The sequence below is a fragment of the Schistocerca nitens genome, chromosome 5 (genome assembly GCF_023898315.1).
Source record: "Schistocerca nitens isolate TAMUIC-IGC-003100 chromosome 5, iqSchNite1.1, whole genome shotgun sequence".
NCBI classification, from domain to species: Eukaryota; Metazoa; Arthropoda; class Insecta; order Orthoptera; family Acrididae; genus Schistocerca; species Schistocerca nitens.
Genome location: NC_064618.1, coordinates 295,952,822 through 295,968,133, shown reverse-complemented (window position 1 = coordinate 295,968,133; position 15,312 = coordinate 295,952,822). Strand labels below are relative to the sequence as shown.

Sequence of the window (15,312 nt, the reverse complement as noted above, 5' to 3'; positions counted from 1 at the left end):
GCTGTAAATGTGTTTTCCATCACTAAACAACTGTTAGTATGAAAGTACGGACAGACACTAGCAACTTTGGCTAACACTCCTATAGACAAGTATAGGTTCATCTTACTCACCAGAGCTTCAGCCAATAACAAGAGCATTTTCAATCATGTGGCCAAATCTTAGAATGTAATGATTTTTAAGCTTTAATTTCATAAAAATAACAAGATATTTTGTGAGAATATTGACTGAAAATGTTATTTTAATGTGTAATCATCAATAAAAATCCATACTACACTTTTAACAAAGGAAAATAGCCTATTATTACCAGGTCTGTTTCTTTGCTACCTGATGAGATGTCCCCTTAACAGATCAAAATAAACAGGCACCTGATCGATGGTGCGAATAAGTCCCAGCAAATAGTGGTACCGTTTCCTTAAACTGGTTATCTGTGTTACTAAATGGTTTCCCAGCTGCAGGTTGTGTATATAATGGCTATCAGAAGCAATAAAAGTTTTATTTTCATTACTACATATCTTTATTGACAATTCAGTAATTTAAAATACTGTCAATCTTCTCCTGAAGACGTATTATCTTACGTAAAGGGTTTAACACGATAAGTCAAGTATTAAAGTTACAAACCGGTATGTGTGTTCAAGCTGCTTAACTCACAGCAAGCAAATAACCCATCTAGTATTTGATAATGAGAACACTTAGTGACGTCCAACAAACTTTACACAGAATTTCAAATCTTTTCAAAACTTTTACTCACTGACATCCCCCAAAAAATCATCGAAGCAAAAAGTTTATTGACTACTACATTTCCTTTTTTACTAAAATGCTATTCCGGCACATTTTGCACACAATATCTACATATACCATTGTGTGTACATGAAAATTTCTATTACTGCACGACTCATAGTTAAGGAGATGTGACATCAAACATGGAAATTCAATCCTTTAAATAGTCGAGGATAGCACTACATTAATATACAATTTGTTTAACGTGAAATGTCACAAGAAGTTGCAGAACTAGCATTGTTCTGCCCCACCCTCCTCATCATCCTGCCGGTACTTGCTTTGAATTAAACAATACACACAGATGGAAAATTCCTCTTTCATCTTCAATGCACTCAGGTAATTTATAGAGTAATTGGGAAGCCTTCATTGCATTTCTCTTGCGTGTACTGAACATTCCACTGTTCCAGTACTTAAAACCTTCCCCGCATCAGTCCCTTGAAAATTTGTTGTGTAGAATTAGCTTTATTTAATTTATTCTTTATCTGAAGCCACATATGAACATTACTTTATGTGGCACTACATTAACTTCCTGCTGCACACTAATCATAATTAGCTTAAAAATAGTACTGTATGTTTGCATCAAACAATTGTGAACTGCAACTGTTAGGTCCACTTTTCTCTACACAGCCTTGGCTTTAATTCATATCCATTATTGATTGCTACAATTTACAACAATTTATAGTTCTTACAGTGCTGACAATACAAGCAAATTTAATGACCATACAATGTCTTCTGGGCTCCATACAGATGAATCCGCAGCAATTGATGTAACAGCCAGCCTCGAAAATCAAATGTAGTAGAGTGGTAACAGCTCTAGAAATGTTGTTGAAGCTTGGTTTCGTTTTACTGTGCCACGTTCCAAGTATTCTACGCAAATTTACATCTGTTAGCATTACTAGTCTCCTGTAGAAATATATACTATTGTCGGGTATTTGCATAATTTTGAAGTCAATTTTTCGACAACAAATGGATTCAGGCAAACTGTAGTTTAAACTGGTACATGTTCATAAAAAGCGAATGTCCGCGATATACATGTACACAGTTGGCCACAGAATGAAACGCGGTGTCCGCTCACTCCACTTGCCATATTTGTTGTAGTGTTTGGCCAAGCTGCTCTAACTGTTCCTTCCTGCCCTTACAAACTTTTCAAATTAAATCTGTGTGACATCAACTGCGAAAGCTTCATCTGTAAATGTAAGATGACTCCTGTACTAATCAATCAGAGAACGTAAAAAAGTTTTCCTCAGCAAGAATAGTTTAATTTGCGAATGTAAGATGGTCCTGAACTTTTTTTGAGCGAAGAATTTGGGGAAGAAACCTCGTATTATAGATGGGTATAAACAGCACCTCAAACTTTTAGAAGAATGTAATACAACCCTTTCCAAAGAATACAAGTGTTAGCAGGTAAGAACATTAGTGAACCACCAGTTTAATAATACAGTTACGAAGTACCAATACAAATCATACACTGAGAATGGAAAGACTGATAGTATCAGACCTCAGTGAAGATCAGTTCAAAGTTCAGTCTCATTTGTACATACAGAAGAAGTAACTATTTTTATTTTCCTCTTACATACAGGGTGATAAATCTATAATGTAACCACTATCGTAGTGTGCGGCTGGCTACTGTGTCCACAGTGTGGGTTACAGGAGATCTGCAGTAAATATAGTATGACTGTGTCAAGTTATTTAATATATATGCTTAAAAAGAAAAATAAATAACTGACTTGCATTACGCAAGGAAATGCTGGAACTGTCTTCTTTTGTTGTGCGAGTGTTTCTGACACCTGCTAAGGAAATTGACCATTAGACTCTGCAGTTACCTCTTAAGATATGACAGCAATTTCTTGACAAGCATTAGATTTAAGTTCACCTAAAGTATGTGGATCTGATTTGTATGCTCTCTCTTTTAATGCCCCCAAGAGAGAAAATTCGCAGGGGGTTAAATCAGAGAACACAGGGGGTAAAATCAGAGAAATGCCATATGTTGTTAGTGATAATTGTGTCTTGAACGAAGTCATGAATTATGTAAGGCATTCCAGATTTTGTGAATTAATTTATCCATCTACATGGGACCATCAGTCATGTGAAAAGAAAGTTAGGTGAGATTCAATTTCCCTGTGATGCATCTTATTCAAAATTTAGTCACAAAATGCAACCTTTTTGCAGGGTCTTGGCCTACAGCTATTTTATAAGGTTGTAACTTCATAAACTTTAATGCCATTTGAACAGATCCATAAGAAATTCCCATTTGCTAGAAAGATGTCAAACTGATTTATTTTAGATCCTTCCAGAGCATGCCCAATGTTATCCAGTTACTTCTGTGAGCACTGTAAATGGCTGTGCATGTTTCTTGTCAAGAACAATTCTTGTTTCTTGAAATAATGTCTTCACTGCACGTGTTGATTCTGTATGCACATATGGATCATACTCTAATACTCTTTGGTAAACAGAGTACTTGTACTTCACAATTTCATTTGAAACATTTTCACTCACTAAATTATATTTTGTTGGCTAACAAACATGTGCTACCTGTGCAAACAAAGGCCTTGCAGCACAGGGGAAATGTACTCCCTGTCAGTGCCCGTCAGCCAACAAAATCCCTGCCAGGCAGTTGCATTACGGATTGATCACACTGTACCTTATGATAGCGTAAAGCTGAAACCAGAGCTGAATTCATAAAAGAAAAGTTTCTTTGTTGTTGCCGAGTTATGTATCTAATTCACTTAGTACCAATTCACAAGTAGCATGAAACATACCCATTTTCAGCAGCTCCAGGTGCCTATCTCATCCTCATCTAAACCTGTAACAACACAAACAGTTAAATCAACTACATGAAAGGCTTCTCTCTCTCTCTCTCTCTCCCTCACACACACACACACACACACACACACACACACACACACACACACACACACAAAATCCATGCCTTTCACAATTTCCTGAGAAACAGAGTGATTTTTAAAAAGTAGCTGAAACATCATGATAAGACCAAGTTGCTTTCTTCTCATGAAAATCAAATGAAAAATTTAATTTAGTTATTTCTAGTATGTAGGGGTGAGCCCTGTCTGTCTCACAGCAGTACATACAAAAATATCGATGGTAGCCAATGAAAACCTTTTAACTCCATCTTATTGTGGAAACACTTTAATTGCAGCAACCGGTAGCTCCACAATCAAAGGGCAATTCCATGTCAAATCAACAAGTGCTACAACCTGACCCTCTCAGATTTTTTTTTAAATTAAGTATGCATATATCACTCATAAATCATGACACAAATTAATTTTTTCACATTTTTCTGATGAAAAGTTACCGAATAACAGACCTTCAAAAACTGAAAAGATGACAAATTTTATACTTGCAGGACAGTGTTTTCTTTACAACTCCTGTTCTAATTAAGCTAGAACAATCAAATTTACTTCACTGGAAAGCTCTTTTATATGATACCAAACATCATATATATCGTATGGTAAGTCACATCATCTTTGTTTATATATAGGAGAAGGTGAATACAAAGTGAAACTACTTGCAAAAAAAGAAAGAGAAAATAAGATGACAGGAAAGATTTCGAAATGCAACAGTGACAATAACAAATGTAATTGTTGGGTTCAAATTAATGATTGAATATAATAGAGGGAAACATTCCACGTGGGAAAAATATATCTAAAAACACAGATGATGTGACTTACCGAACGAAAGTGCTGGCAGGTCGATAGACACACAAACAAACACAAACATACACACAAAATTCAAGCTTTCGCAACAAACTGTTGCCTCATCAGGAAAGAGGGAAAGACGAAAGGATGTGGGTTTTAAGGGAGAGGGTAAGGAGTCATTCCAATCCCGGGAGCGGAAAGACTTACCTTAGGGGGAAAAAAGGACGGGTATACACTCGCACGCACACACACATCCATCCGCACATACACAGACACAAGCAGACATATTTAAAGACGAAGAGTTTGGGCAGAGATGTCAGTCGAGGCGGAAGTGAAGAGGCAAAGATGATGTTGAATGACAGGTGAGGTATGAGTGGCGGCAACTTGAAATTAGCGGAGATTGAGGCCTGGTGGGTAACGGGAAGAGAGGATATATTGAAGAGCAAGTTCCCATCTCCGGAGTTCGGATAGGTTGGTGTTGGTGGGAAGTATCCAGATAACCCGGACGGTGTAACACTGTGCCAAGATGGATACTTCCCACCAACACCAACCTATCCGAACTCCGGAGATGGGAACTTGCTCTTCAATATATCCTCTCTTCCCGTTACCCACCAGGCCTCAATCTCCGCTAATTTCAAGTTGCCGCCACTCATACCTCACCTGTCATTCAACATCATCTTTGCCTCTTCACTTCCGCCTCGACTGACATCTCTGCCCAAACTCTGTCTTTAAATATGTCTGCTTGTGTCTGTATATGTGTGGATGGATATATGTGTGTGTGCCAGTGTATACCTGTCCTTTTTTCCCCCTAAGGTAAGTCTTTCCGCTCCCGGGATTGGAATGACTCCTTACCATCTCCCTTAAAACCCACATCCTTTCGTCTTTCCCTCTCCTTCCCTCTTTCCTGATGAGGCAACAGTTTGTTGCGAAAGCTTGAATTTTGTGTGTGTGTTTGTTTGTGTGTCTATCGACCTGCCAGCGCTTTCGTTCGGTATGTCACATCATCTTTGTTTTTAGATATATTTTTCCCACGAGGAATGTTTCCCTCGATATATATATATATATATATATATATATATATATATATATATATATATATATATATATATATATATATATATATATATATAAAACAGAGGGAAACATTCCACGTGGAAAAAAATATATCTAAAAAGAAAGAAAGTGATGAGACTTACCAAACAAAAGAGCTGGCAGGTCGATAGACACACAAACAAACACAAACATACACACAAAATTCTAGCTTTCGCAACAAACGGTTGCTTCGTCAGGAAAGAGGGAAGGAGAGGGAAAGAGGAAAGGAAGTGGGTTTTAAGGGAGAGGGTAAGGAGTCATTCCAATCCCGGGAGTGGAAAGACTTACCTTAGGGGGAAAAAAGGACGGGTATACGCTAGCACACACACACATATCCATCCGCATATACACAGACACAAGCAGACATTTGTAAAGGCAAAGAGTTTGGGCAGAGATGTCAGTCGAGGCGGAAGTACAGAGGCAAAGGTGATGTTGAAAGACAGGTGAGGTACGAGCGGCGGCAAATAGAAATTGGAGATTAGCGGAGATTGAATCTACAAAACCTTTCACCTGACTCCATCAACCTCCTGACCCCACCAACACCCCGCACCCCTACCTTCTACCTTCTTCCTAAAATTCACAAACCCAATCATCCGGGCCGTCCCATTGTAGCTGGTTACCAAGCCCCCACAGAACGCATCTCTGCCTACGTAGATCAACACCTTCAACCCATCACATGCAGTCTCCCATCCTTCATCAAAGACACCAACCACTTTCTCGAACGCCTGGAATCCCTACCCAGTCTGTTACCCCCGGAAACTATCCTTGTAACCATTGATGCCACTTCCTTATACACAAATATTCCGCATGTCCAGGGCCTCGCTGCGATGGAGCACTTCCTTTCACGCCGATCACCTGCCACCCTACCTAAAACCTCTTTCCTCATCACCTTAGCAAGCTTCATCCTGACCCACAACTTCTTCACTTTTGAAGGCCAGACATAACAACAATTAAAGGGAACAGCCATGGGTACCAGGATGGCCCCCTCGTACGCCAACCTATTCGTGGGTCGCTTAGAGGAAACCTTCTTGGTTACCCAGGCCTCCCAACCCAAAGTTTGGTACAGATTTATTGATGACATTTTCATGATCTGGACTCACAGTGAAGAAGAACTGCAGAACTTCCTCTCCAACCTCAACTCCTTTGGTTCCATCAGATTCACCTGGTCCTACTCCAAATCCCATGCCACTTTCCTTGACGTTGATCTCCACCTGTCCAATGGCCAGCTTCACACGTCCGTCCACATCAAACCCACCAACAAGCAACAGTACCTCCATTATGACAGCTGCCACCCATTCCACATCAAACGGTCCCTTCCCTACAGCCTAGGTCTTCGTGGCAAACGAATCTGCTCCAGTCCGGAATCCTTGAACCATTACACCAACAACCTGAAAACAGCTTTCGCATCCCGTAACTACCCTCGCGACCTGGTACAGAAGCAAATAACCAGAGCCACTTCCTCATCTCCTCAAACCCGGAACCTTCCACAGAAGAACCCCAAAAGTGCCCCACTTGTGACAGGATACTTTCTGGAACTGGATCAGATTCTGAATGTGGCTCTCCAGCAGGGATACGACTTCCTCAAATCCTGCCCTGAAATGAGATCCATCCTTCATTAAATCCTCCCCACTCCACCTAGAGTGTCTTTCCGCCGTCCACCTAACCTTCGTAACCTCTTAGTTCATCCCTATGAAATCCCCAAACCACCTTCCCTACCCTCTGGCTCCTACCCTTGTAACCGCCCCCGGTGTAAAACCTGTCCCATGCACCCTCCCACCACCACCTACTCCAGTCCTGTAACCCGGAAGGTGTACACGATCAAAGGCAGAGCCACGTGTGAAAGCACCCACGTGATTTACCAACTGACCTGCCTACACTGTGAAGCCTTCTATGTGGGAATGACCAGCAACAAACTGTCCATTCGCATGAATGGACACAGGCAGACAGTGTTTGTTGGTAATGAGGATCACCCTGTGGCTAAACATGCCTTGGTGCACGGCCAGCACATCTTGGCACAGTGTTACACCGTCCGGGTTATCTGGATACTTCCCACTAAGACCAACCTGTGAGAACTCCGGAGGTGGGAACTTGCCCTTCAGCATATCCTCTCTTCTCGCTATCCGCCAGGCCTCAATCTCCGCTAATCTCCAATTTCTATTTGCCGCCGCTCGTACCTCACCTGTCTTTCAACATCACCTTTGCCTCTGTACTTCCGCCTCGACTGACATCTCTGCCCAAACTCTTTGCCTTTACAAATGTCTGCTTGTGTCTGTGTATATGCGGATGGATATGTGTGTGTATGCGAGTGTATACCCGTCCTTTTTTCCCCCCTAAGGTAAGTCTTTCCGCTCCCGGGATTGGAATGACTCCTTACCCTCTCCCTTAAAACCCACTTCCTTTCATCTTTCCCTCTCCTTCCCTCTTTCCTGACGAAGCAACCGTTTGTTGCGAAAGCTAGAATTTTGTGTGTATGTTTGTGTTTGTTTGTGTGTCTATCGACCTGCCAGCGCTTTTGTTTGGTAAGTCTCATCACTTTCTTTCTTTTTATAAAATAGAGGGAAACATTCCACGTAGGAAAAATATATCTAAAAACAAAGATGATGTGATTTACCAAATGAAAGTGCTGGCAGGTCGACAGACACACAAACGAACACAAACATACACACAAAATTCAAGCTTTCGCAACAAACTGTTGCCTCATCAGGAAAGAGGGAAGGAGAGGGAAAGACGAAAGGATGTGGGTTTTAAGGGAGAGGGTAAGGAGTCATTCCAATCCCGGGAGCGGAAAGACTTACCTTAGGGGGAAAAAAGGACAGGTATACACTCGCACACACACACGTATGCATCCACACATATACAGACACAAGCAGAAATATGTCTGCTTGTGTCTGTATATGTGTGGATGGATATGTGTGTGTGTGCGCGAGTGTATACCCGTCCTTTTTTCCCCCTAAGGTAAGTCTTTCCGCTCCCGGGATTGGAATGACTCCTTACCCTCTCCCTTAAAACCCACATCCTTTCGTCTTTCCCTCTTTCCTGATGAGGCAACAGTTTGTTGCGAAAGCTTGAATTTTGTGTGTATGTTTGTGTTCGTTTGTGTGTCTGTCGACCTACCAGCACTTTCATTTGGTAAGTCACATCATCTTTGTTTATATATATATATATACGTAGGCAGAGATACGCTCTGTGGGGGCTTGGTAACCAGCTACAATGGGGCGGCCGGGATGGTTGGGTTTATGAATTTTGGGAAGAAGGTGGAATGTAGGGGTGCGGGGTATCGGTGGGGTCAGGAGGTTGATGGAGTCAGGGGAAAGTTTTTGTAGGGGGCCTAAGGTTCTGAGGATTCCTTGAAGCTCCGCCTGGACATCAGGAATGGGATTACCTTGGTAAACTTTGTATGTGGTGTTGTCTGAAAGCTGACGCAGTCCCTCAGCCACATACTCCCGACGATCAAGTACCACGGTCGTGGAACCCTTGTCCGCCGGAAGAATGACGATGGATCGGTCAGCCTTCAGATCACGGATAGCTTGGGCTTCAGCAGTGATGTTGGGAGTAGGATTAAGGTTTTTTAAGAAGGATTGAGAGGCAAGGCTGGAAGTCAGAAATTCCTGGAAGGTTTGGAGAGGGTGATTTTGAGGAAGAGAAGGTGGGTCCTGCTGTGACGGAGGACGGAACTGTTCCAGGCAGGGTTCAATTTGGATAGTGTCTTGGGGAGTTGGATCATTAGGAGTAGGATTAGGATCATTTTTCTTCGTGGCAAAGTGATACTTCCAGCAGAGAGTACGAGTGTAGGACAGTAAATCTTTGACGAGGGCTGTTTGGTTGAATCTGGGAGTGGGGCTGAAGGTGAGGCCTTGGGATGGTACAGAGGTTTCGGATTGGGAGAGAGGTTTGGAGGAAAGGTTAACTACTGAATTAGGGTGTTGTGGTTCCAGATTGCGTTGATTGGAATTTTGAGGTTTTGGAGGGAGTGGAGCTGGAAGTGGGAGATTGAGTAGATGGGAGAGACTGGGTTTGTGTGCAATGAGAGGAGGTTGAGGTTTGCTGGAAAGGTTGTGAAGGGTGAGTGAGTTGCCTTTCCGGAGGTGGGAAACCAGGAGATTGGATAGTTTTTTGAGGTGGAGGGTGGCATGCTGTTCTAATTTGCGGTTGGCCTGTAGGAGGATGCTCTGAACAGCCGGTGTGGATGTGGGAGAGGAAAGATTGAGGACTTTTATTAAGGATAGGAGTTGACGGGTGTGTTCATTGGCTGAGTTGATGTGTAGGTGAAGGATTAGGTGGGTGAGGGCAATGGATTGTTCAGTTTGGAACTGGTAAAGGGACTGATGGAAAGAAGGATTACAGCCAGAGATGGGAACTTTAAGTGTGAGGCCTTTGGGGGTAATGCCAAATGTCAGACAAGCCTGGGAAAATAAAATATGGGAGTGTAATCTGGCTAGGGCGAAGGCATGTTTGCGGAGGGAAACTAAATAAAACTTAATGGGGTCGTTGTGGGGATGATGTGAGGGTGACATGGTATTAGAAGGTGGAAAGTGTAACATGAGGCTGAAATGAAAATGAAAATAAAAATATATGGCGAGAGATAAGGTGAACTAGAAAGCAACTGGAGATCTGATGTGAAAAAAGGCGAAAAGGTGTTGGTTATAGCTGGGCTATGTTGATCCTGTGGTGAACTTGGGTTGGTAGACAACCATGTGCAGAAAGGTTATGTGGTTGTGTTGCCGCCAAAACACGTTAAAGGGTGGAGCAATTCAGGAAAATTTTGAAAAAACTGCGTGTAAATGTAATGGTTTTGTGGTGGCAGATTGTGAAAATGAGGCTAACAATTGTCTGACGAAGAAATAATGACGATAAAACCTGTGGGAAACGGCTGAAAAAGATCAGTGACGTGGGAAAAACGGAAATGGAAAAAAAGCAAAAGTTATTGGAACTGGCCGAAATGACTGTTTAATAGCTGAAAGGAACTGTTTGTGAACTGGAAACGGTGCATTTTGTAGCAGCAGTATTGTTGAAAGCGAAAAAAAAAAAAATTTTTTTTGGTTATGGTTTGGAAGTGGGTTACGTATTATTGAGTATATATAGGAGGGATAAAATTGTATGGTAGATTCGGTAAAGAGGAGAAGGTGAATACAAAGTGAAACTACTTGCAAAAAAAGAAAGAGAAAATAAGATGACAGGAAAGATTTCGAAGTGCAACAGTGACAATAACAAATGTAATTGTTGGGTTCAAATTAATGATTGAATATAATAGAGGGAAACATTCCACGTGGGAAAAATATATCTAAAAACACAGATGATGTGACTTACCGAACGAAAGTGCTGGCAGGTCAATAGACACACAAACAAACACAAAAATACACACAAAATTCAAGCTTTCGCAACAAACTGTTGCCTCATCAGGAAAGAGGGAAGGAGAGGGAAAGAGGAAAGGAAGTGGGTTTTAAGGGAGAGGGTAAGGAGTCATTCCAATCCCGGGAGTGGAAAGACTTACCTTAGGGGGAAAAAAGGACGGGTATACGCTAGCACACACACACATATCCATCCGCATATACACAGACACAAGCAGACATTTGTAAAGGCAAAGAGTTTGGGCAGAGATGTCAGTCGGGCGGAAGTAAAGAGGCAAATATGTTGTTGAAAGACAGGTGAGATATGAGCGGTGGCAAATTGAAATTAGCGGAGATTGAGGCCTGGCGGGTAACGAGAAGAGAGGATATACTGAAGGGCAAGTTCCCATCTCCGGAGTTCGGATAGGTTGGTGTTAGTGGGAAGTATCCAGATAACCCAGACGGTGTAACACTGTGCCAAGATGTGCTGGCCGTGCACCAAGGCATGTTTAGCCACAGGGTGATCCTCATTACCAACAAACACTGTCTGCCTGTGTCCATTCATACGAATGGACAGTTTGTTGCTGGTCATTCCCACATAGAAAGCTTCACAGTGTAGGCAGGTCAGTTGGTAAATCACGTGGGTGCTTTCACACGTGGCTCTGCCTTTGATCGTGTACACCTTCCGGGTTACAGGACTGGAGTAGGTGGTGGTGGGAGGGTGCATGGGACAGGTTTTACATCGGGGGTGTTTACAAGGGTAGGAGCCAGAGGGTAGGGAAGGTGGTTTGGGGATTTCATAGGGATGAACTAAGAGGTTACGCAGGTTAGGTGGACGGCGGAAAGACACTCTTGGTGGAGCGGGGAGGATTTCATGAAGGATGGATCTCATTTCAGGGCAGGATTTGAGGAAGTCTTATCCCTGCTGGAGAGCCACATTCAGAGTTTGATCCAGTCCCGGAAAGTATCCTGTCACAAGTGAGGCACTTTTGGGGTTCTTCTGTGCGAGGTTCTGGATTTGAGGAGATGAAGTGACTCTGGTTAATTGCTTTCTGTACCAGGTCGGGAGGGTAGTTGCGGGATGCGAAAGCTGTTTTCAGGTTGTTGGTGTAATGGTTCAGGGATTCCGCACTGGAGCAGATTCGTTTGCCACGAAGACCTAGGCTGTAGGGAAGGGACCGTTTGATGTGGAATGGGTGGCAGCTGTCATAATGGAGGTACTGTTGCTTGTTGGTGGGTTTGATGTGGACGGACGTGTGAAGCTGCCCATTGGACAGGTGGAGGTCAACGTCAAGGGAAGTGGCATGGGATTTTGAGTAGGACCAGGTGAATCTGATGGAACCAAAGGAGTTGAGGTTGGAGAGGAAATTCTGGAGTTCTTCTTCACTGTGAGTCCACATCATGAAGATGTCATCAATAAATCTGTACCAAACCTTGGGTTGGCAGGCCTGGGTAACCAAGAAGGCTTCCTCTAAGCGACCCATGAATAGGTTGGCGTACGAGGGGGCCATCCTGGTGCCCATGGCTGTTCCCTTTAATTGTTGGTATGTCTGGCCTTCGGAAGTGAAGAAGTTGTGGGTCAGGATGAAGCTGGCTAAGGTAATGAGGAAAGAGGTTTTTGGTAGGGTGGCAGGTGATCGGCGTGAAAGGAAGTGCTCCATCGCAGCGAGGCCCTGGACGTGTGGAATATTTGTGTATAAGGAAGTGGCATCAATGGTTACAAGGATGGTTTCCGGGGGTAACAGACTGGGTAGGGATTACAGGCGTTCGAGAAAGTGGTTGGTGTCTTTGATGAAGGATGGGAGACTGCATGTGATGGGTTGAAGGTGTTGATCTACGTAGGCAGAGATACGTTCTGTGGGGGCTTGGTAGCCAGCTACAATGGGACGGCCGGGATGATTGGGTTTGTGAATTTTCGGAAGAAGGTAGAAGGTAGGGGTGCGGGGTGTAGGTGGGGTCAGGAGGTTGATGGAGTCAGGTGAAAGGTTTTGTAGGGGGCCTAAGGTTCTGAGGATTCCTTGAAGCTCCGCCTGGATATCAGGAATCTCAAATCTCTCCATAAGTTTCATTTCTTCATTTTTGTGATCTTCTTTAGTAGCAAACTTGAAGTTCATTCCTTCTATGTTATCCTTGGCAACATAGATATTGCATGTAGGCAAACATATAAAGTTGTTTTGGTGTCATTATTTGATCACTGTATGGCCGTTGCAGACTTGCTCGAACACCATCACTAGCTCCCTTCCCATGCAAGGTGGCTGAAAAATGACATTCAGCTTCAGTTTGGAAATCATCTTCATGATGGCACAGATTGATAAACTTCTTCCTATTTTTATAATGAGCTGCTGCTCGATCAGAGAAATAATATATTTCTCTTGGTTTTCTAGCGAATTTAACAATCATGAAGTCCCTCAAGTACGACAGAAACAAATCCACAGCAACAGTGTCATGTGTTAGGCATTCTGATATGATTACAAGACTTGTGTGCTCGAGTTTGTTCCCATCCTTGTAACAAGCAACAATGGGATGAATTGTTGCTTGCATTTTTGTCCAGTGATAGCCTTGAACTTCGTCCTGGATGACAAAGGAGTAATTCTCAGAAAAGCCGCAGATCGCTAAGACTTCGCCTTCTTTAAGTTCATTTCTCAGTCTCTTTTGGAAAGTTGATTGTTGACTAGCAACAAATGAATGTCGTGTAAGCGATTTTAATTTATCAAAAAAACAATCAATAAAGTTGTCACATGATTTTATGATTGTTTCTAGAGATGTGTGATTAACGGAAACCCATTGCTGGTAAGTTATATTATCAATATCATTAATATTCAACAAATCTTGTAGATATGTCTTACATGTTTCTGGGCCAGGGCAGAATTTACATTCACAAAAATGACAAGCAGGTAATGACAGATTACATACAACTCTTGCAATGCAGTCTTTCTAAGTTTTTATTGGATTATCTTCATCCTTTGTCAGCTGAGGAATGTTACACCCAGTCAGCATGAGTTTGAAGTTTTGATGGGTGGGTAGTACACACACAGAGACACTATGTGTACCACTACATCCAGCTAAAACAAAATTTTTGGGACGTAGATCTGCAAACTTCGAAAATCCGATGTGGAGCTCTGGATGGTTGTCTTTAAAGTTCACGTAAATTTCTTTCAAATTACTTAAAACTAGCCGTTTCTGTACTTGCAGTTTTTCTCCGTTATCTCTCACAAGCACAAAATCTTTTTTCCCCAGGCATTGCCCTGCTTATCTCATCAGAACAATGAAAGTTTCTAACAAAAGCAGCAGTTGTTTGATCAAGAGTCTTGCCAGGTTTTGGGTTTGGTGAAGACAAAATTCCCTTGGCCTTCATCAAATCTTTTACTCTTCGAGGCATGTAATTTGTTACATTAAATTCATCTTGAAGCTTCTTAACACTCCAGCTTTTAGGTAAAATGGTAAGAATTTCCATCTGTTTACTTTGAGATGTACATGTACGAAATTTATCTTTTAGCTGACTGGTCATCTCAGATTCTGCATGATCATGTACCTCTTCTTTTTTGGAAGGAAGCAGTAATACCTTTGTTGGAATTCTTGAAGTTAATTTAATTAGTTTTTCCTTAGGATATTTTGCTTCACACAGTTGTTTCTTCTTAATTGGCGATTCACCAACGGACTGCAAAGAAGCATTCAACCTTTCTAAGGCCTCACTTGCTGCAATGTCTTGTACATCACTATCACATAAAACCTTTTCACTTTCTTGTTTCACCACAGAATACAGTAGATCATCATCATTTTCTGAGCTAGATGTGTCACAAATTTCTACCCGTGCAATTTTTTTTACGGCAGTTGTCACACACTTTTTCATTTAAAGTTAAGAAAGGTTTTCTTGCTATCATCCATTGTGAAACAGGCCGTAAGTTTTTCTTGTGGCCCTTTTCATTAAATGGATTACAGCACAAAGCTGAAATTTTAGGCATTTTATATTTCTCAAGTGAACAAACTAATTTATAAACATGTTTTTGAAGTTGAATGCCCCTGCTTTCTATATTCAATACTACACAATATTACTTCTCTATTATTTCACTTCCTGTAAATAAAAATAAAAAAAATGATTTCATTATGTTAATAGTATGCAAACATTAACTGGTTGTAGGCATACAAACTTACAGCCTCTTGTGAGGTTTGTACAAAAGTACCTTTAAGCTAGATTCAAAACACATTTCAGAGTTAATCACATAATTTCACTACACCTGCCCCGCAACAAAAGAATGTGTGGGTCACGTTCAACAATAGGTGAAAGTTGCTGGCAATATTAACCAGAAATAAAATACTGAATAGATTGCAGATAGTAACACTAAAGAATAATTTTATATATAATCTTTAAAATGAGAGATAGCTTCTTTTTTTTTCTTTTTTTTCCCGTCGTTTTACAGCTATTAATAAATAGTTAGCACTAAAGTTTAATAAGCAGTTAT

General features: G+C 41.7%; 1 protein-coding gene across 4 annotated transcripts in view; it reads right to left on the bottom strand.

The window, feature by feature from the left end:
* The window catches only part of LOC126260948 (protein lingerer), a 120,594-nt gene that overhangs the window by 23,829 nt on the left and 81,453 nt on the right, over positions 1–15,312 (bottom strand). For all 4 annotated transcript variants that reach the window (XM_049958456.1, XM_049958457.1, XM_049958458.1 and 1 more), the window contains one exon: positions 3,537–3,580. In XM_049958456.1, the coding sequence (XP_049814413.1) occupies positions 3,575–3,580 (6 nt within the window). In that variant the 3' untranslated portion in view covers positions 3,537–3,574. The remainder of the gene's footprint in view (positions 1–3,536; positions 3,581–15,312) is intronic.